At 40.6% G+C, this 23,195-nt stretch overlaps 1 protein-coding gene across 1 annotated transcript; it reads left to right on the top strand.

Annotated features, from left to right (window-relative positions):
- The first annotated feature begins 766 nt into the window (after positions 1 to 766).
- ATKRS-1 (lysyl-tRNA synthetase 1) lies at positions 767 to 16,877 on the top strand. Its single transcript, XM_086801168.1, has 17 exons — positions 767 to 945; positions 3,987 to 4,062; positions 4,341 to 4,412; positions 4,527 to 4,692; positions 4,851 to 4,944; positions 5,071 to 5,156; positions 6,904 to 7,007; positions 7,164 to 7,244; positions 7,327 to 7,452; positions 7,591 to 7,873; positions 7,957 to 8,053; positions 8,240 to 8,396; positions 14,289 to 14,432; positions 14,663 to 14,731; positions 16,023 to 16,166; positions 16,280 to 16,364; positions 16,497 to 16,877. The coding sequence occupies exons 1-17, from the start codon at positions 839 to 841 to the stop codon at positions 16,499 to 16,501; spliced, it is 1,896 nt and encodes a 631-aa protein (XP_086657294.1). The 5' UTR covers positions 767 to 838; the 3' UTR covers positions 16,502 to 16,877.
- The last annotated feature ends 6,318 nt before the right edge of the window (positions 16,878 to 23,195 follow it).

Genomic DNA, 23,195 nt, shown 5'->3' with positions numbered 1-23,195 from the left:
TCTTTCTCTTCACATAGAAGAGAAAACTTATCTGCAAGCCATCATTAGAGCCAATATAACTCAACCCGTAACATTCTTTTAGGCATCTGAAAGCCAAGGATGAGAACCCAACCATAATAACATGTGCCACACACATGGGCACCCAACCAAAATTTTGAGCTTCACAAAGTTGAGAGCATGTCTTTTTGATAATATGCCCCTGCATTTATATCATAGTGTGTCCTAATTGGACATGCTATGATGTGATTGTTGTGATCTTCAGTGTCCTAATTGGTGATCTTGAGTGTGACCATTATCGACCCATGATGGCCAATAATAAGAATATTGCAACGAAGTTAACAATGAAGTAGCCTTTCTTCTTCTTCTCTTCCATGATGGCCAACAATGAAATTTGCTAATGAAGTTAACAATGAAGCATCCTTTTTTTCTCTTTTATAATTTAAGTTATGAACTTATTATAGGTTTGCTATATATATTAATGTAAAGTAATTACTATTATAATTGAAGTTATGAACTTATTACAGGTTTGCGACATGTATATTTTAGTAGTAATTATATAAATTACTCAAATGATATAATATGAATATTAATAATCTCTCACTCGCCGTAAGGGTTTTCTTTATGTTTTCTATAATTCAATACACAACTGGTAAAATAATGTGGATTTATCTATATGCACTACATGTACACTGAGTTCAACCCTAGAAAAAGCTCGAGCCCGAGTTGGAGAGGCTTGGTAAACAAGTAACAGGGAAGCTCAAGAGGCAGTCGCATCGTGCGGAACACGTTTTGCAGATTACAACCCCTCTGAGCACAAGCTTTCTGCTTCAATCGAAAAATGGGAGACTCTTGTAACGGCGCTGGTGCTGGTGCTGGAGCTTCTGCTCCTCCTCCTCCTCCTCCTCCTTCCGATGCTGCATCGGACGGACAGGCCATTAGCAAGAAGTAAGGCTCTTTTCTATCACACTGCAAGAAGCGTAGGTTTACTTAAGACTGCAGGGCTTAGGTGCTAATCTGTATTAGTGCCTGCACGGGACGATTTGACGGAGGTTAGAGTCCTCCGACTGGATATATTCCAATCTTATGAAGGTATGTATATGGTTATGTGTAGGGAAGGCCTAGGGAGGACGCCAAGTTATGCCAGAGAGAGAGAGATGTGACAAACACAAATGATAGAGACAAGTGATTGCATGGTATAATGATTTACTTATGATTGATGATGTTAACCTTTAAAGCACAATGTTACATGCATTCCACACTCGGATGCCACATGGACATATCTGTACGGCAGGTGCAGGACTTGGAGTGGGAACTGGTCTTGTGTGAGCCCTAGTCTTGGATGAGTCCACTCTAAGTGTCCAAGGTGAGGTGTACAAGTCCCGTACATGGTCTTGGTTAGGTGTGCAAGTCCCGCACATGGAGTGCAGCGCCTGTCGGTACTGTGAGTGACCCTCTGGAATGATGACAGGTGTTCCGGGTATTGATGATTGGCTTGCCGCCAGATGCAAGGGCACCTAGATGCATGTAGAGAAGCAGAGGCATGGGTTTACCCATGCTGTCCTACACTTGGGCCACTTTGGGGCAGCCCATGGGCCATGGCATTGGCCCACAAAAGCCCCATAGCATTGTTGGCCAGACTTTATAGGGCATAGGCCCAGTCGGCCAGCCGCTAGGAGGCACGGGCCATAGTCGGTCAGGCTTGGAGGGCTTTCAGTAGCAAGGCAGCCAACCTTATTGGCAGAAGAGCAAGGCGGGTAGCAGCCTTGATGGCCACATATGAAAAGTGCTAGCTTTTATAGTCATATTCAGGTCGTGGGACTTTATGAACTGGTGGACGGCTTTTTAAGCCCACCGACCACAGTTTTTGCCCTATATAAACATTGGCTTTTTCAATGTCTAGTTCATCTCATTATTCACAAAGTGCTAAAGTACTTCAAGGGCCAAGACAGCCAAGGGAAGTTCGAAGCAAGGTGAATTTGAAGGTCATCTTCAGGCTACAGATTTACACCCAAGGAAGGTCTACAGAAAGTCGTTTTCATCATTCAATAAAGCAAATACACCAGTCCTTGGTGGGGGCCCTTTAGGACCCAATTGGGTGTACTTTGTCTATGTTCTTCTTCTCTTTTTCTTCCTCTCTCTCTCTCTCTCTCAACTTGCTACATTATGCAATCGTCAAGAACCAAGGTGCTGAATATTCATTATCAAACTATAATCCTGTCTGTAAGCTTCTGCATGCCTTTTATGCCTTATCTTTCTGAACACTACTCTCATGGGGCAATGACACTTGGCCAAGCCAATGACATCACTACTTACACACACAAACACACTAGTGGCTATAAGCCCTTGTTCACACACTTACACACTTACACACTTATACACAAACACGCTAGTGGCTATAAGCCCCTGTTTACACTCACCTCTAAAAGGTGTTCACGCACATGAACTCCAATTTTCCCATCACATATGCCACTTAATTCCACAAAATTGTAAAAGAAAGATGTGCCCGTATCTACATGGCAAAGACATCTTTGTCTATATGGATTTTTTTAAATGAAAGTAAGGATTTTTGCATTTGGATTCTATGTTCAAAGGCATAGATGTCTTGTGCTTGCCCGCATACTTAGTGATTTTGCATTTTTAAGTTCTGGCTTGATGGGTGGGTGCCTAGTGTTGGCTGGCTACCCACTCACCTAGTGGGTGGTCTTTTTCCTCATGTCACCCAATTTGTGAGTTGTTCACCTTGTTTTCAGATGCGTACACACTACACATTAGTGATAACCATAATAATGATTCAAATGAATTTAAAGGATCCGGGTTTATACTTACCACATGCAAGACCCTTGTGAAACCATATTCCAAAATTGGTCAAGTACGTGCTTCGGGTTTGCAAGGCACCCATGGCTCGCGTGGACATTCACAGGCAATAAATCTCGGTAATGTCCGCACCGGAAAACAGTCTCACGCGCACAAATTATTCATCAAGTAGGTAGAGTATGAATAATATTAAACATCTTACATTAGGTGTGCATGTAATGCTACAACCTTTTTCTTAACAAGTATGCAAAACCAATTTTAATGTAAATAAGAGATCCGCCCACCGCACCCTGTCTGTTGAGAGCCTCACATGGGTTAATAAGTCAATTGTTAAGTTGTTCTAATCTAAAATTAGCCCTTTGATTAGCTTTAGAGGAGATCTTACGTGGTAGTAGCCACTTATTTTTGATTGTCGTAATTCAAGATTTCATTAATGGAATCTTTGTGTGCACAATGAGGACGGAGTTGGTGAAATCTTTTTTCTCAATGATGTCCGTTGGAAAATGGTGTTGTGTTCTTCCTGTCTGCTGAGAGCCTCACATGGGTCAATAAGTTAATTGTTAAGTTGTTCTAATCTAAAATTGGCCCTCAGATCAGCTATAGAGGAGATCTCACATGGTAGTAGCCACTTATTTTCTTAGGCAAGTTTTTGATTGTCATAATTCAAGATTGCTTTAATGAAATCTTTGCATGCACAATGAGGACGGAGTTGTTGAAATCTTTTTTCTTAACGATGTCCACTGGAAAATGGTGTTGTGTTCTTCCTCCTCGTACATGGCACATGTATCCGAAGTGTGCATGTGATAGTATTACATTTCTTTTTACGAAGTATGTCTTCATGGCACTCAAAGATGTAATAGAAATTCAGTATGATGTTCTCAACTTAGGTGGACATTTGTGTAACCTGCTTGTGCTCTTTGGCATTGATGACTTGAGTAGGGATGTCAAATCATAGAGTTTGTACTATCCATGACACCTGAAGCTTCTTGAGTAGACGCACATGACATGCTCTTATTCTTGATCTTTCCACTTAAACGCCTTATCTTATTGCAGGAGATGATAAAGTATGAGGATCGATTAAAGTCCCACCATTTGTCTAGGATTTATTGTGTGTTCTAGTAGCTGCTTGTTATTCATTTTAATAAAAGCTATCCAACTTTTTTGTTTTGTAGTGCTCAAAAAAAAGCATTGAAGCAACAACAAAAGGAGGAGGAGAAGAGATTGAAAGAGGAAGAGAAGAAGAAGAAGGTAAAGTTAGGGCTTGTAGATTACTTACTAGTTTGGCAATAGGTAGTCTAGTTTTTCTTTTTCAGAATGAGGTCTTGTTTTCTGATAATTCGAAATATGTTTTCTGTTGAGAAATAAGGTTTTATGGCAACTTAAATTGTCATGGTATATGGTGTGAGTGACTTGTTTATCTCCAAGATGGGGGTGTTTAGGATGAGTTTTGACTTGTCCTCTTTTATGAAGTTTGTATCTTGCTCTTTATTGCCTTTAAAAGAGATTCCTGTTTCATTTCACCACAGGCAGCTGCAGAGGGGGAACGGGCTGGCAAACCTCGCCCTGTGGATGAGGATGAGGATGACATGGATCCCCGGGTTTGAAAGACTTGTCTTCTACTGTTTGTTGCCTTTTTGATGTGTAATTTGATAACTGTAAGTCTGGATGCTAAATTGTTTTTTTTTAAATTTTTGCTGGTTGACTTTGTGCAGCTTTACTACGAGAAGAGACTAAAGGCATTAGCGGCCTTGAAAAGCAGTGGCGCAAATCCCTATCCTCATAAATTTGCAGTATCAATGAGCATACCTGAGTATGTGAAAGAGTTTACGGGTCTTTCAGATGGGGAACACAGATCAGAAACAACGGTGTCAGTTGCTGGTGTGTTTTCTAACTTTGCTGCCATGAGTTTTTTTAATTCCACTGCTTGGTGTGAATAAATTGTACATGCCTGCATTCTTGGGTGTATCTTCTATGTGGGTTCAAATCATGATTTTTTTGCATCTTAATAGCCTCTTGTTATTTTGTTGGCATTCTAGGGAGGGTCATGAGCAAAAGGAGGTCATCAGTTAAGTTGTTATTCTATGATCTGTATGGAGACGGTGCCAAGGTTCAAGTGATGGCTGATGCAAAGTAAGTAGCCAACATAACTTGTTATTCTGATTTCTGTATATAGCTGAAGATGTAGTTTCTGTTACATCTGTAGTGTTTTGCCATAGATATTTATAGAGTGACTAATGAAGTGCCATCATCAACCAGGTATTCTGGATTGGAGGAACCTCAGTTTGTCAAACTGCATGCTGGGATAAAGCGTGGTGATATTGTAGGAGTACAAGGATTTCCGGGTTAGCCCACAGCTTCTTTACTGAAATGGATGTGGTTTCCCTTAAAAGTGTCTCATACAATGCTCAACCATGCTCAACAATGTGGCTTAAAATTTTGTGAAGTCTTCAATAATCGTGTGTTTGAAACTAATCTAGATGAAGGCCAATCGCTGTTTATTTTGTGTCCTCTCATGTTGTGCCAAAACATTCAGGTACTTGGCATAAATGTCTTACTGGAAAGGCATCTAAAACTGAAAGTGTTCGCCTAAATCATTCAATCAAATGACTAATCAAGTAGTCAAATTAACAAGAAGAATTCAAATAACTGAATCTAGAGTTCACAACAGTGCAATAAGGAGACGAGTGAGTGAATGAGGTGTGACTGGGAAAGAGGAAGTGATAAGAAAAGGGTGGGAGTTGAGAGAGCTCTGTGAGACCCAATGGGAGAGGAATTTCCTTGATTGTGCACATTTTGAAGAGCTTGGAGATGAGTAGACACTAGGAAGAGCCGGCACAGCAAGATGTAGCGTAGGGAGAAATGGCCAAGTTAGAATCTGTACAGAAAAACATCCTCGGGCCTTGAGCCTCGAGCCAAAAGCATGTAATGTTCAGTATGTGAGCACAGTGCAGGCTGAAGAATGGTGGGAAGGTCTAGTATGAGTGTGTGAAGGGGTAGAAGGAAAAATATTTTCTAGTTAGTTGGCATTGCGGTTCACCTTGGTTGCAAGTGCTTATAGACAATTCCCATGAGTCAAGAGTTACGAAACTCTCCTTGAAAATAGTTTTTTTCATTGAGATAGAGCCTTAAATTGAAGTGTATAGGTGAACAAGGAAACTTGTTAGAGTCTTAAATGGAAGTGCATAGGTGAACAAGGAAACTTGTTAGAGTCTGAAATGGAAGTGTATAGGTGAACAAGAAAACTTGTTAGAGGTCTAAGTGAGGAGAAATACCTCAAAGACTTTTCAGAAAGGTGTATCCAGTAAGTCTATTTGACAGTGTTGGAGAGTGAGCAAAGAGTTGGAGGGGAAAGTACTTTTTAGTTACTTGGTATTATTTTTCTTGGAAATTCCCCTATGTGATTCTTTGAATGAAGATGCTATCAAACCCTCCTGCAAAAGCATTGCCTGGGTTTAGAAGTGGTTGTTGGAGGCACTCTGGCCTTAGAAAGTGAGTTTAGTCTTGATATGCACCTTAGGAATTCATGGTTCAGAATAGTGCATTGCTCAAATCTTACAAGATATGTGCTTTTATGACTTTAAGCCATCTAGGGGAGTTCATTTTGTGTATTTTTAACTAGGGTAGACCTGATGAAGATGCACTCAGCTCATGAGGGAAGGTAGTTACAAAAATGCTCATTTCATCTCATTGACAAATCGGAGAGACATGTTTGTGTAGGAAACTGTTGATAGATCGACAAAAGTACACGTCTTCATGCCATAGAGTTAGCTTGACAAGTGTAGAGGCTTTTAAAGTTGATAGTTATGGCACTGCATCCATTCTAACGACCATATCACAGAATTGCAGCGAATGAAGATAGGGCTTTGACTTACAAAGAAGGGTTTAGGGAAGTAGGCTGACAACAATGGGAAGCAGGAGCAAAGTTGGCATGTAAGAAAGGAAGTATCTTCCTTCAAAACATGCTGAGGGGTATGAGGGGACATATCTTTTTTCTTCTCTTCCCACTCTAGGTTAAGCATTGTGATGTACTAGTAACCTGATGCACATTTTATCGTACAAAAACTGACATATACTGTTTTTCTCCTGTAGGTAAAAGCATGAAGGGAGAGCTTAGTATATTTCCAACAGGGTTTCAAGTCCTATCACCCTGTCTGCATATGCTGCCAAGACAAAAAGCTTTTGCTGTCAAGAAGGTGCTCAATGTGATGTTTTACTTGTGCCAAATCTTGAGTGCAGGTCTTGTAGTGCCAAAGTTGCTTGAATTTCATAGTCACAAATAAAGGGAGTTACTTAGACGACCACATCAGACGACCACATCTAATCTGCTGATGCAATGTTGCTATTGGCAGGATGCTCAGCAAGATAAAGCTGCAGCAACTTGGATGCCTGGTCAGCCCAGAGATCCAGAGCATTATGCTCTCAAAGACCAGGTTGAAGTGTTCTGACGGTGCAAGTGACAGATTTGCAGTTTTTGTTTTCATATATGCTTAGCTGTGTTTTTGCTAATTTCAGGAAACCAGGTACCGGCAGCGCTACCTTGATTTGATGGTTAATCCAGAGGTCCGGCAAATCTTCAAAACAAGGGCACAAATAATATCATACGTTCGGGACTTTTTTGATAGTCGTGGATTTCTAGAGGTTACTCTTTCATGTAACCTTCTTTATGGTCTTTGCAATCTATGAGGAGATGTATCGTCATGCTTGAAATATGCCGAGTATCTGCTGGCATGTTTTGTGTCCATGTATAAGAGTACAGATGGTGCATTTGAACTGCAGGTTGAGACCCCTATGATGAACATGATTGCGGGTGGAGCTACTGCTAAGCCTTTTATAACACACCACAATGAGTTGGACATGCAACTTTTCATGCGGATTGCCCCTGAGTTGTACCTGAAGGAGCTTGTGGTAGGAGGCCTAGACCGTGTGTATGAGATTGGAAAGCAGTTTCGCAATGAGGGAATTGACCTAACTCACAATCCTGAATTCACAACTTGCGAGTTTTACATGGCATATGCGGACTATAATGATACCATGGTCATGACAGAGGAGATGCTTTCAGGTTTTTGTCTACCTTTTCTGCAGAATTTTTAGTAGTTTTATCTGAGATTGCTTTATAGATACTTTTTTCTTGTTTTTGTATAGGTATGGTAAAGAAAATCACCGGTGGCTATAAAATAACGTATCATACAGAAGGGTTTGAGAAGGATCCAATTAAGATTGATTTCACACCACCTTTCAGGTGATATTTCAAGATCAAAAGCTTGTGGTGGCAATAGCATTTCTGCAATTCTGCATAGTCCTTTTCCAGGCCTTCTTCATAATTGATTTTTTCTGTGTCAAATAGGGACAGTCATTTGTCAACTTGAGACTATTTATCTTGTGATTTCTTATGCTTGTAATTTGGTTCTCTCACTATCTGGATCAGGAGAATAGATATGATGGAAGGGCTGAAGGAGTTTGGGGGCCTCACTATACCCGAAGACCTCTCATCAGAGGAGGCGAATACCTATTTGAGAGAAGCTTGTAAGAAACTCGAAGTAAACTGTCCGCCGCCACAAACCACGGCTCGTCTCCTTGACAAGGTTACCTTTTTCCCCCACATTGGTGTGCTTTTTTATGATCACTATGAAAAGATTTTTTATGATCACTATGAAAAGATTGTGTGGAAGATTGTTATACATTTTGTTCTTTTATCATGTGGAAGACTATAAAAATTCATGTTTTGTAGAGCTTGTTTTGGTATAACATAGTGAACAGTAGAATATGTGTGCAGCAGTATAACGTAGTGAACAGTAGAATATGTGTGCAGCACAGAATCATTGTCCCAGAGGCATGTCATGCCCTCTACACGCTTCAAAACTCTTGGAGCCCTGCGAACTTTTAGTTTGAGATGATTAGCAGTCTTAACTCTTAAGGATAAACTGGATAGCCTCCTCGTGGGAGATGACTATGGTGGAACTCTTCAAGCCCTTAAGACTTCTAGTGAGCGATGGCAACATTACAAACATGGCACATCTGGTGGATATGTTCAGAGGATGCTATCTGAGGCCTTGGAGAGGATCTCATTGTCATATGTGCACTAAGCTCAATCTACTTCCTATGGGTCATGGGATTGATTAATCTCACTTCTCAAGTAATGAGAGGTTAGGGCCAATTTTTAAGGACATCCGGAAGCCAATTTTTAAGGACATCCAGAAGTGCCATCTCCCCCTTCCTTCCCTCCCCTTTGTTACATCTTGGCCAGCCTTAGGTTTAGGTTAATCTGGGGGCTAGGGGCATTTGCTAACCGAGGATTAGGATTAAGGTTAAGGCTTAGCAAGGCGAGGGGACCTGAAGGGTTAACATGTGGACTAAGGGCGCTAGCAGGAGAGGTCTAGATTGGGCGTTGATCAATAAATAATAGCAAGGGGCTAGTTATAGCGAAAAGCTTATAAATAAAGCAAGAATGCTTATAAATAAAACAAGGTGAATAATAGCTGGGTTATTGCGATATAAGTGACCTTGGGGGCACTTCTGAGTTATTTGAGGTATCCACGTGCCGGACAGGAGAGTTGCCAGGGGCGTGCAAGACCTTGGGGCCATGGAGTTGTGAGCAGGTGGCTCGTCTTGGTGGTATGGGATGCCAGGTTGGGGTCATGCGGGCTTGGTGGGCTCGCAACAGCTTGCAGCAATGAGACCTCAGGCTTGGGGGTGGTTCGAGGCTTTGAACCTATGGTTGGGTGGTGAGTCACTAGCCACAATCTATCGCCATGTAATGCATATGATGTCGGGTCTACAAAACCTTTGTTAGGGTTTCTCAGGTGTTTGGGTCTATCCATAATCTTCAGTGGTCCAATGGTAGATGATCCTTGGTTAGGTCATGTGAATGTGCATCACAGCCAACATAAGCCCAGCATTCTTGCTTTTCTTGTCTACCATCACAAGGGCAAACTCAGGTTGAGCAAGGAGGGCATCATGGCTTCCTTGCACTATGGGTGTCTTCAGCCTGCATACTAACGGCAATTTTCTCCTCTCCCTGACTTTGCACATCCATGCAAGGTTCCATGGCTTCCTTGCCGCATGTCTTGTGCACTTCCTACGTCAACCCATCAATCCCCACATCCATGGGTTCTATCCTTGTCAGATCCGTCTCTTCCCTTTTGGTCTTGGGCATTCATATGTATCCTTACCATCTTACTTTTCTTTCTTCATTACTTCAAGTGGAGAAGGAGCAGTCGGGCCAGGCAGGTTGGTACATAGGAGAGGGGGCGAATTTAAGCCTTGAGTGCATGGAAGGCAGCTAGCCGTAAGGGTGGCTATGATAGGCCAGCCATATGAGAAAGTTAAGGCGGCCAGCCAAGGCCTGCACACTGGCCAGCCATGCTAGCGACTAGTAGGGTATGTGTTACGACCAGGTACAGACCAGCAGGGCGCATAGAGGGTAGATAACAAATTTTCTTGGCTGTCGGAGCATGGCAAAACACTGGAGTATCAACTGCTTACAAGTTGTATCAACTCTCCCATCTCAGGCACGTCCATGTATGTGAAACAATTGTTCACGCGCGAGAGAAGTCCTCTGAGTATGTAGCATGTACTCAAGGCACAATATACCAAACACAAAATCTCCCGCCCAAAAGTGAACGGAGCCTGTGTTTTCAATCATAAGATCTCCTTTGTCCTATCCTCACCTAAGATTGGACCCCCAATAACTAGGAAGTATAATCCTCACCGAACATCTCTATGGTTTGCAGCCCACAAGACAGGTGAGAATTCACATGATTCCAAAATCTTGGAATGTAGATGTCTTCGTGGAACTATCCTTAAGGTGTTAGGTGACCTAGTTGTAGAAACCTCAACTTGCCAAGATTCAAACCCAGTCTCACCACGTGAGCTGGTTCTCTCTAGAAGTGTGGATTGCATCTACCTCCCCACCCCCCCTCCCTCCCCCCAAGCCACACTTTGGTTGAGGTCTTAGCTTCCAACATCACAACGTAGGCTCTGATACCATGTTGGAAACATGGATCCTCCCACTTTCCGGGAGGTCACCCATCCCAGTTGCAAGTGCGCTTAACTGAGGTGTTCCACAAATTGGTCTAGCCATCTAGACCCCAAAACCTTAAGGTGTTAGGTGACCTCCAGTTATCCAATTTGTCGAAACCTCAAACCTAGTCTCACCACATGAGCTAGTTCTCTCTAGAAGTGTGGATTGCATCTCCAACACAGATGCTCCACAAAGTCAATATATCACAAGCAATCCTATAACCATGGATTTGCCAATTGGTGTTAGGCACTAAGTTCTAGATTGAGAAGTTTCAAACTCATCTCTCTCATGTGTACTTAGGTTGCCTCATGTATCGAAATGCAATAACATTATTTGGTCATCATGAGAGAGCACGTGATGAATCATAAAACTTGTCACCAGGAGACTTGTTGATTAGATGTTGTGAGTGATTGTCAAGATTTGAGGAATCACTTAGAGTGGTGTCTAGGTTAACTTGGGACTAGGGGTAGGTGCTAAACCAAGATTAGGATTAGGGTTAACCCAAGATGAGGGTTGAGACTTAGCAAGGCGAGGGGACTTGGAGTGTTAACATGTAGGCTAAGGGCACTAGCTGGATGAAGTCTGGATTGGCCGTTGGTCAATAAATAATAGCAAGGAGCTAGTTATAGCTACAAGCTTATAATTAAAGCAAGAGAGCTATTGATAGCTGGGTTATTGCTATATAAGTGACCTTGTGGGTACTTGTTATCAGAGGTATCCATGCGGCGGACAAGAGAGGTGCGTGGGCCATGCAAGACCTTAGGGGCATGGAGGTGCAAGCGGGTGGCTCGGCTTGGTGGTATGGGACGCCAAGTTGGGGTCATGTGGGCTTGGCCGGCTCGCGGCGATCAGACCTTAGGCTCGGGGGTGGTTCGAGGCATTGAACCTACGATTGAGTGGTGATTTGCTAGCCACTATCTATCGCCATGCGATGCATACGACGTTGGGTCTACTAAATCTTTGTTAGGATTTCTCAGGTATGTGGATTCTAACTGGTTCTATGTTAGATGATCCATGGTTAGGTCATGTGAGGACCGTACATCCTTCTTCTCTTCAATTACTCTTCAATTATCTCTCTCCAAGAGTGGTGAGATAGGGAGGCACTATGACTCACTTTACTTTTTTCTCTCTATTTTCATATTCTTCCATGATACCAACCCAAGGTAGGTGTGAACAAGGATTTGACAGGGTTTGTGCCGGTTGTGTCTTCAGCTTCCTCAAAAATTCGAATATGTTCTCTACTTCGACTCCTTATTTGCAATTGGAGTTTTGAAGAGGATGACTTGATTTCCATGCCTTGTCATAATGCATTCATAAGGAAATTGAAGATTCAGTCATCATGGAATTTGTTACCGAAAAATTGAGAACTATGGAATGCCAATGCATAGGACATCACTATATTTAGTGTCTAGAGCTGTTGGTATCTAGCTGCTAGCATCATGTCACATGCATTATCCTCGGTTGTTGGATGCATGTCATACTAGGCTACCTATTAGGGTTAGGGTTAGACCCCTAGTCAAAGTTCGGGTTTTGTAGAGAATCAAGCCATGATGAGAGCCTTAATGTAAAAAGGGCTACGTGTGAATGAAGTTATTGCAAAGTGTAGATTAATGCAACTAACACACATTAACACGAAGTTAGCCGACCAACTTAGTTGGGCTATTTTTTCTATAAAAAGGATCCCTCTTTCCTCATTCAAAACATCTTCTACAAGCCTTTTGGGAGTAGCCAAGAGAGAGTGAAGATCAAATTATTAAAAGTGGCAATTCAAAATGAACATAAGCGATTAACAAAAATCAGTTCAAGGCTTGGTTTCTTGCTGTAGAAGTTAAGTTTTCAGCCGATCATGTAAGATGCATTGTAATTATTTCATAATTGTAATATATAGTAGGTTAGATGGAGAGAATCATATCTTCCACCGTTTGTATTTTTCCTCTCTTTCTATTCTATGGTGCATCAAAGTAGTTCAGAGAATCATGCTTTTGTTAGTGCTATTTTGACACATTGTCTCAAAAGAAATGAGAAGTTTTTCCAACTTTCTAATGGCTCGCCTCATTAATAAAAGCATGGCTAGGGAAAGGTGGCGAGACTGCCCTTTGAACTCTGAAGTTTTTGGCTCAAAACAGTGATCTGAAAGCTCATGCTTTATGTTTTTCTAAACAATGTATATTTGGTTATTGGCTGTTTTATGAAAGTAGTAACTTTAGAATATTAAGAAACTTCCATAGTCTTGCTCACACTTCCACAATGTCTTTGATCTTTCCCTCTATCTTGTTTGTATCTTCTTTTTCCTTCCTCCTCCTCATTTTAGGTGCACTTTTTGAATGTAGCCCAGTTTGAAGGTCATAGTCGTCAATTTATCCCAATTTAATGAATCCCACCACCACGTAATCATACCAGGTCATAAGCGGTACATTTATCTTTCTTTGCAAGGAATGTTACGCAATTTTAAGTACAACACTTTCAAGAACTGCATAACGTAATTTCTTGGATTTGAGAGGAAAAAAATACCAACTTGCATGTCAACGGTGTTGGGATCTGTTGGTTAGCAAGCATCCCAACATGGAAACACCGTTAACAACGAAGAGGTGTCTTCACATGCGTGCAGCGTTTGTACTCCAAAAACAGGCTGTTTTGACAACTATGGTCTATGTGGCAACAAGTTGACATTGTAATCCATTGTAAAAGCAAGATCTGTTAAACATCAGCTCTTTAAATTCCTGAAACCTAGGAGTCAAATAAAATTCTTGCAGGGCATAGAAGTCCTGCAGACTTCCAAGAAACAGAGTGAAAGAAGAACAGGCAAGGCTAAAATTGCAGGCATGAAGTAGAGAACAGACATTCTGTAAACACGGTTGATGCAAATACAAAATTTAACTTGAGAAAGAAAAAGCAATGGGTCTTGATATGGTACAGTTCCTTGAACTTGGATTTTATTGCTTTTAAACCATTGCTGCTGAATGATGGTGAGTAGTGACGAGAGACTGCCTTCCCTTTTTGAATTTCCTCAAAAGTTGGGGTCGTTGTATAGAAGGTGACAAGTTTCAAACGTCCATCTATAGGTACTCATTGAAGAATGCTCATGGATTGTATTATCATATTTTCATACGACCAGCCTCATGCAATGTCGTTGAGACAGAGAGCAAGATAGGTAGAGAAACAGAAAGAAGTTTGATGGTAGGTTTGGAAATATATGTCCCTTTCCTATGTGTGTGCATGCTTTAAACCTTGAACTTGCAGTCCTCATATTCATGTTAGGTTAGAATACTTGCGCTCGGTTTGCGGTTTTGAACTGGATTTTTGGGTTTTGTGGACTGTATAATATAATTGAAACTTTCTTGCTCTCAAAGTTTTGATTTGTGTGTATTTCAATTTAATGAAAAAGAATCTCAATGCATCGACCTCATTAAAGATTGCTGTATTGACTGAATTCTCTCACGGTTAATTTCTGCAGCTGGTTGGTCATTTCCTTGAATCTCAATGCGTCAATCCAAGTTTTATCATAAACCATCCACAGATCATGAGTCCACTTGCAAAATGGCATAGGTCCAAACCTGGGCTTACGGAGCGGTTTGAGTTATTCATGAACAGACATGAGGCACGTACTATCCTCGAATCTGCTTTCTGCTAGGGATATGTCTGCTCTGGTTCACACTTACTTTCAGGTGCTAGGATGATGGATAATGTATGTATATAAGAGTTTGAGTAGCATAATTGTATGCTGCTTTCTGCTAGGGATATGTCTGCTCTGGTTCACACTTACTTTCAGGTGCTAGGATGATGGCTAATGTATGTATATAAGAGTTTGAGTAGCATAATTGTATGCAGGTTTGTAATGCTTACACAGAGCTAAACGATCCTGTGGTTCAGCGCGAACGTTTTATGGAGCAGTTAAAGGTAACACTCCCTGAAACTAAGACTTTTGTGTAGTTTTTTGGAGAAAACTCTCTCTCTCTCTCTCTCTCTCTCTCTCTCTCTCTCTATATATATATATATATATATATATATATATATATATATATATATATATATATATTTGGTTTGGAAATTATTGTTATTTTTGTTTTTATCGGGAATGAGAAAAATTGAGCAATATATTTGCTTTTTCAGGTAAAGTAAGCCTTCAGATCACTCTCCAAGCATAGACTAGATGTATGAGGCTGATAATAAATATGTAGTCTAGAAGTGAAATATAAATGAACCTTTCAAGTGTCCTCTCTCAGCTGCAGACTTCTATTTATATGTTTGCTAGGGAAGGCATGGCTTCATCAGGATTATGGGCTCACAAATCCCATTATATTAAGATTGTGTCCCTGAGGGGACTCCTTCCTTGTGTGAGTTGCACAGAAATTGGCTGTGGCAGAGTGCTACGTCTGTGGATCACGTAGGTTCAGTTTTGCCTTTGTAAATCCAGGTGCATTATAGCCCTTGGGGTGCAACGATTAACACTCAAATTTAAATGAACCTTTCAAGTGTCCTCTCTCAGCTGCAGACTTCTATTTATATGTTTGCTAGGGAAGTAATGGCTTTGTATGTGGTGATGTAAACAGGTGTCTTGGTGCAGCAGCTAATTCCCAATCTTCTTTGCCATGAATATGGAGACATAGGGTGCTAGGGGCAACCCAGACCTATGGCCTACTTATCCCATGTGTGCAATGAAATCAAGAACTAGAACTCTTGAGCCACGAGTGTCAGGAAAAGTAACAAATGGGTGAGGGCTTACCAAGTTACGGTTTCCTCTCTCTAAGAATGGTAAATGAGGGGGGAGGGGGTTGTGTGGAACTACAGCCCAATTCATGTCTTCTTTTTTGTGTAAATTGATTTTATAATGTGCTGGTTAGGCACTGTTCTTGGGAGTAACAACACACTAAACGTTTAGTACGTCTTTTGTTCCTGCTGGCCATCCATGCTTGTTAAAGAGAGAGATGCAAGTCCATCTGCAGAAATCCACACTTTTTCCTGGTGGTTGATGTTATGCGTGGAGGTATAGCTCATATAGTAGGCCTGGAGACCCTTTTTCTGTCTAGGTTGTACTTTGCTCCTGGTGAAGGTTGGGAAATAACCTGAACTCTGAATTCTTGGAAAACGTGAATATAATAATCCTCTTTTTGACATGGCATGAATTAATGATGTGTAAGTTTGATCCCTCGAATAGACTAGCTACATTTTCAATATTGGAAAACTGCAGGATAAGCAACTTGGTGATGATGAAGCAATGCCAATTGATGAGACTTTTTGCACAGCATTAGAATATGGCTTACCCCCAACAGGTGGGTGGGGTATGGGAATTGATAGGCTTACCATGCTTCTCACCGATTCTCAAAACATCAAGGTTGGTGCTTGCATGTCAATGCTATCCTTGGTGATATTTCTTTGTTCCCTGTATGTTTCACTCCTAAATTATTTTGGGTGGCAATAAATTAACCCCATGGTAATGGGTGACAGGAAGTGTTGCTGTTCCCTGCCATGAAGCCTCAAGAAGAGGTCCCACCATCCACCAAGCCCCAAGACAACAAAGCCTCTGCTAAAGGTACGAAGTGCTGTGATTTGATTTTGCTGTAGCCTGTATTCTGCATGTTGTGTGTGTGGTAGGGAGGGAGCTTTTGGATTGTGGCTAGTCTGCATGGTCCATCATGCGCACTTACACATGTTGGTTTTGCAGTCTGAGTTGGTGTTAAACTGGGGATGGCTTTCTTATCAAACAGATGGAGTCAATATATCATTTTGCCTCGGAAATGATGGAAGCTTGTAGGAATCATAGTGGCAAAGAGATTGATTTTGTTTGGATCAAATTTACGTCTTTACTATGTGGTCCAGTAATTGGCCATGAATGTACCAAAAATTTTAGGCTGTCAGCTATTGAGATTTGGTCTGTATTATTTCTGCCTGGTATTGTTGGAACTTGAAACATCTCATGCATTCCTGCCAGCTATTGAGATTTGGTCATGAACTTGGTGGGGGATTAACGTTTGAGAACGGAGCTCATCAATGTTTTTGTGAGACTAAGAGTAAATACACAATGAAAACATCTTTCAAAGCTAAACAGCAAAGAAATGGAAAACAAATGGGCGAGCCATTGTAATTAAGCACATGTCAGCCTCGTGCTCGTGTGCGGAGTCCACTCTCAGTCAAAGCTATAGGTGAAAACCTCGTATAAGGAATGAGATGATCAGCCCTGCTTATGACACACACAGCCATTCTCTCTCTCAAGTAGAGGGTATGCTTCTTTGAGTCTTGGGTGTGTGTTACCTCTCTCTCTCTCTCTCTCTATATATATATATATATAAAATATATATATATTTGGGGGGGGGGTGTGGGAGGGGTGTTACCGTAAAGTTTTTAAAAGACCCAAAGGGCATATGTCATGAAAAGTACTACTATAAATCCATATTAATACTGAGCCTTGGAAAACCGGGAAGTTCAAAAAACAGCTGCTTATGCAATGATAACCATGTGAGTAGTGGTGTCCATAAGCTCTTGCATCACATACTTTGTGTGAGATATAATAATACTTTTCTATGACTACAGGATTTAAAGTCTGGTATATTTAAAAGGTGTGCATAGGTCTTCACGTGAGTTGTAGGACATTTCTCTTGGTTGAAATCTATTGCAATATGTGCTAGGCATAGAGGATAATGGTAGGAGTGAGTTGTGGGAGAGTAGCAAAGAAATTAGAAGTAAACCAATTGGAGGAAGTCGAAGATCAATGTTAGGTTAGACCTGTATGTCAGAAGTAATCCCACTCCGTTGTGGTAAGGGAGTGGGACTGCGATGAGAGGAGCTCCAAATTAATAGAAGGGTGTTGATAAAAATGTTACTTATTGGCAGCTAATGTGCCACATTTGCCTATATCGGCTTATTTCTCACCCGAAATATGTTGACATCAGAAAGAACTTGTGGACAATGTGTTGCTTAATAGAGAGGGATTTAGGAGTGGATTTGAAGGAGAGGAAAAGATTTAGGTCTACCTTTTCTTGGTGTTGTATAATTTTAGCAGCATTCTGGAAGACCACCAAAAACCTTAAAACACTAAGATCTTGTTGATTGCAAAAAGAGGAAGAAACCAGAAGGCTCAGCACACTACCTTGGGCCTTGCCCATGCACCATCACCACCACCTACTGACATATGTGCCTATTGATGGCATTGGTTACGTTGTGATCAGGAGCATCATTACCTTGCTTGTGGGGAAGTTGTAGATCAAAGTGTTGACCGATTTGATTTGTGCATTCAGCTTTGGTCACCCACAACGCCCTTCAAGGATGACTCCCTCTTTAATTACACACCAAAGGGGTTAGTTGTAGTATGAATGATCTACGTGAAACACCCCAAGCTTTGAGCTTTCCTCTCACCACCATCTCAAGCATTTTGGCATTTACAACTCTATGAGAGGTTGTGATCGAGAGCATCATTACCTTGCTTGTGGGGCAGTTGTAGTTTAAAGTGTTGACCGATTTGATTTTTGCATTCAGCTTTGGTCACCCACAACGCCCTTCAAGGATGACTTCCTCTTATTACATCTATAGGGAGAACACACTTAAGGGGTTAGCTGTAGTTTGAATGATCTATGTGAAACACCCCAAGCTTTGAACTTTCCTCTCACCACCACCTCAGGCATTTTGGCATTTACAACACTATGAGAGGTTTGGGGCATAGTGATACCATGTTTCCCATGACATGAAGTTGTGGCTAGCTTTTGAGCCAAGTTGTTAAGTAGAGCTCCCCTTGTTTGCATCTTTTTTCCTAGAACAAAGTCTAGCCACACCATGTTAGCTGGGGTTTATGGGATCAACAACTTTCTCAAGGTGTTAAGAGTGACGTTGGGTAGTATGAGCTCTGACTTGAATCCACATATTGAGTGCTTATGATTCTAATGGGATTGTTTTGAGTGCTCACCATGCAGGTTGAAGTTGTTGGTATATGTTCGTGACCTTTTTTTGAATCAAGAAAGTTTGTGCCAACCTTGGGCATTACATCCATGGTGGCTAAAGTCAAAATTTGGGAGTGGTTCATATGTGATATTCTCTTTGACCTCACTTCTCTCATGATATATCTGATGAACTTGGACAGAAGTAGTGTGATTAGTTATGCCAGATTCATCTCCGAACAATCCACCCATGGGGGATAAGTCTTGTAAATCTTAAGATCAACCTTGATGATTTGGCCTTCCTTTTTTTAGTACACATGATCCAATACCAATCATGGTTTGTCCATCCTTTCTTCAGTTCACATGATCCATATAACAATCATGAATTGGACCATCCTTTATTAAGTACACATGATCCATAGACCAATCATGAATAATTCTAGATTCCTTGATGAAGGGTCAGCCAAGAATGACATCATGAATAATTCTAGATTCCTTGCTTGGGAAAGTTCATCGTAGCCTCGTGATAGGAAATCAAATGGGTTTTTTAAATCACAAAGAATTCCCATTGGCCTTGAGAGACTAAGCCATCCATCATTAATATTGGATTGTTTCAAAGGAGGTTTGCCTGATTTCTCCCAATAATGTTTAGTGACAATTATGACACGAGAACCACAAAAGGTGGTTTACCTCATTTCTCCCCGTAATGTTTATTGATAATTATGACAATAGTACCTACATCTAGGATCATTATGGCCAACCTTTGCAAACTACTAGAATTTTGGTGTTGGTATTATCATTCTCATAATAGTCTCTTGATTTGCTCACTTAAATACTTGCCAATACCTTTGCAGACTACTAGAAGTGTTGTGTTGGTATGATTGATCTCATAATAGTCTCCCAATTTGTTCACTAGAATACTTGTCATTTTTTCCGTCAAAAATTTCCTTCATGTCATGCTCAAAGGTGATTGTCCATCTAGTCTTTGAGATCTATCCATAGACTAGGATCTAGTTGTAACAAAACAACCCAATAGGCATTTTGATTTCTGAAGATGGGAATGCATTGAGACTTATAGTCTCTTGGAAAAGTTCCGAGATCCTTTTCATGTTCAGATGAGGATCACACATGGGTGATTGAGGAACTTCTAGCTCTTTCAAAAGGCATATTAGGAGAGATGTTACTAGTGCCCTTGGATTGCTGTAACGTTCCCTCTTTCTTGAGTTAGCAGCTTACCTCAGTTGCATGTTTGATTATATGAGAAAATGAGGTCTAGACAAGAATGGAAAAATTGCTTAGGCATCCACTGAGCATCCTTGCTAGGATGGTTCTTAAAGGTCAAGAGCTATTTTGTGTAAACATTACTTGAGCGCGTGGTGGTGTGAACAAGTAACATTATTTGTGCACGTGGTGGTGTGAACAAGTAACATTATTTGTGCATGTGGTGGTGTGAACATTTCTTGTTCACACCACCATCATACACACAAGTAACGTTTACAGGAAACACCTCTTAACCTTTTAGAACCATCCTAGCAAAGATGCTTGGTGGATACTTAAGCAACTTTTTTGTTCTCATCGAGACCTCATTTGCTCATATAATCAAACATGTAACTGAGGTCGGTTGCTAACTTAAGCAAGAGGGAATGTTAGGTCTCATCTCTCTATGGTTATTCAAGGATGCCTAAGTAAGCATTCTACCATGCTAATTGGTTGCTGGCATCCAAAGTACATATTTAGGCCATACTAGTGTTATTAGTATTGCAGTCGATCTTTGTGTCTTAGCTAGTATAATATTATTGTATGTGTTTGTGCCTTTTTTATGTTATCATGTTGGGATTTGATTGTGTGGATTATTTTCACTAACATGGTTAACATTTGTGAGCTAGGTGATGAGCAATGTGATGGCACTGATTGAGGTGCTGCACCAGATGTTGGTTTGTACATCGCTCTGAACACATATTATATTATCTTGGTTGAGTATGTGTCACATTTTTGGATTTGATATTATTTCACATATTTTGTATGGTTGTGGACATATATATAGTTGATGATGGTTTGTCATATTATCTTGGTGGCCGTGTGCCACATTTTCAGATTTAATATTATTTCACATATTTTATATGGTTGTAAACATGTAGATGGTTGATTAATATCTCCTTGTCCAAGATCTTATCACAGTGGTATTGGAGAAGAGGGAGCCACTCACGTTGAGAGGGAGATTACATCCAATTCTCTTTGTCGTTGGAGTGGAGACAAAGGTAACAACACACACAAAAATGCAACACACAAGAAGAGATAGCGAGAATCAGAATACTCAAAGTAGATTGATGAGAATGAGTAATGTATAAGTGAAATGACATGATAAGGTCACTTAAACTCCTAACGAGGGAAAAAGTGCGATGACCCATTATTAGCCCATATTCACACATCAGTACCATATAAATGGCTATAAATTTCCCGTGTAGTGATAATATGAACATGTACAAGGATCATGTGGCGATGATCAATCCCCAAATAGAAATAAACCCAAAGCTTTACCAAAAGCTTAAAACTTCTCTCGTAAGGTCTTCGTGAACATATTTGCCACATTGTTGTGTGTAGAGACATAAGCCAAGCTAATCTCTCGTGCAATAAGCCTCTCCTTGACATAATGAGAATGCACCTTATTGTGCTTTGTGCGAGCATGAAACATTGGGTTCCTAGCTAATACACTTTGGTTATCAATGAAGATGGAGGGAGGGGCTGTCGACCCCAGACCAAGATATGCCAAAAGACGTATGGGCCATACATACTTCACAATTGTTATAAAAGCTATTGTATACTCACTTGCATAGCTACCTAGAAGTGGCCACCATCATTTTGCTGAGCTATGATATACATGAATCACCAAGATGAACAAAAAATCCACTAGTGGACCCTTGCATGTCATAATACCCAGCCCAATCGGAATCATTGAAAGCATGTAATTGAATATCACCTCCCTTAGCATAGAATAGCCCAACGGACTAAGTGCCCTGTTTTGTAAAGATGGGAATACTTGCTTAGCAGCCTGTCAAGTAAGTATTTCAGGACCTGTGAGTATTGGAATACTTTCTTGGTAGCCTGCCAAGCAAGTATTTCAGGACCTATGAGTATCGGAATACTTGCTTGGCAGCATGTCAATGCTTACTTCTAGGACTATGTATAAACCTACTTACTTAACCAACTGGGAGACCCCAAAACTGAATCTATGTCCTCGTATTACATAGATAGATGAGGCACCCACAACAACCTATTGATAAAGTGATGCATCAAATGGTTTGCTTGCATCCCGAAGACTGAGCCTAGCACATGTGTCTACTGGTGTAGCAATAAGCTATATATATATATATATATATATATATATATATATATATATATATATATATATATATATACATATATATACATATATGTATATATACATACATACATACATACATACATACATACATACATATATATATATATATATGTGTGTGTGTGTGTACATATTTGTCATCTCAAAATGACACATGTAATTTAGCCTGAAAGGCTAAAAGCTTCTCCTCATTAGGGCCTCTAAGCATCATGTTATCAATGTCATGATCCACATAAGGCTTCCTGTTATTCCAAGCTTCATAAGGAGTACTTGTCTATAAGGCCTTGGTGGGGCATCTATATAATGGCACACATAATTGCCTTCAACTAAAAAACAGGAGACAAATCTTGGACTTTAACTATGCAACATGCCATCTCTATGAGAGATCTATTTTTCCTCTCAGCTACACCATTTTGCTGAGGTGTATAAGGTACCATGCATTGACAATTTATTACTCCTTCAACCATATGCATGAAACTTCTTTGACATATACTCCCCTCGTTGATCTATATAAAGGGTGTTAAATTTACATGTGAACATATTTTCAGTAGCCATAGAAACAAAGTGTCAAAAGCATGTAAAAACCTTGACTTTGCTTTCAACGAATACACCTAGGTGTGCCTGGAATAGTCATCAACAAAAGTCACAAAGTAGAGATATCCCTTGATGGATGGTGTCCTCATAGAACCACATACATCACTATATATAAGCTATAATTCTTGACATTCCTTAATTGATCCATCTTTTGGGAATGATGCTCATTGCATCTTGCCTAAAATGCACCCTCATATATTTTTGACAACGGCATCAAGATTTGGGAACTCTAACACCACCTCTTGCCTTTTAAGTAAAGCACCACAAGCTGTCAAAAATAGGGGTGTCAAGATTTGGAAACTCTAACACCACCTCTTGCCTTTTAAGTAAAGCACCACAAGCTGTCAAAAATAGGGGTGTCAAGATTTGGAAACTCTAACACCATCTCTTTCCTTTAAAGGCACTACACGTTGCCAAAATTCAAGTGACCAAAGGCAGCATGCCATGTCAATCATAGAATGTGTGCCAATTAACTGAACAAACATTATGTACCAATCTCTCATACGTGTCAAACATGTAAAGC

Source organism: Cibotium barometz, chromosome 8 (assembly GCF_041138505.1).
Source record: "Cibotium barometz isolate CiBa-2024 chromosome 8, ASM4113850v1, whole genome shotgun sequence".
NCBI classification, from domain to species: domain Eukaryota; kingdom Viridiplantae; phylum Streptophyta; class Polypodiopsida; order Cyatheales; family Cibotiaceae; genus Cibotium; species Cibotium barometz.
This window is presented reverse-complemented; position numbering and strand designations above follow the sequence as displayed.

Excerpts from the sequence above, each read along its gene's own strand:
- ATKRS-1 (XM_086801168.1), top strand. The coding sequence starts at position 839 with ATGGGAGACTCTTGTAACGGCGCTGGTGCTGGTGCTGGAGCTTCTGCT. Across the intron at positions 8,054-8,239 it reads GATTTCACACCACCTTTCAG|GAGAATAGATATGATGGAAG; the intron begins GTGATATTTCAA and ends TATCTGGATCAG. Across the intron at positions 14,732-16,022 it reads GTTTTATGGAGCAGTTAAAG|GATAAGCAACTTGGTGATGA; the intron begins GTAACACTCCCT and ends GGAAAACTGCAG.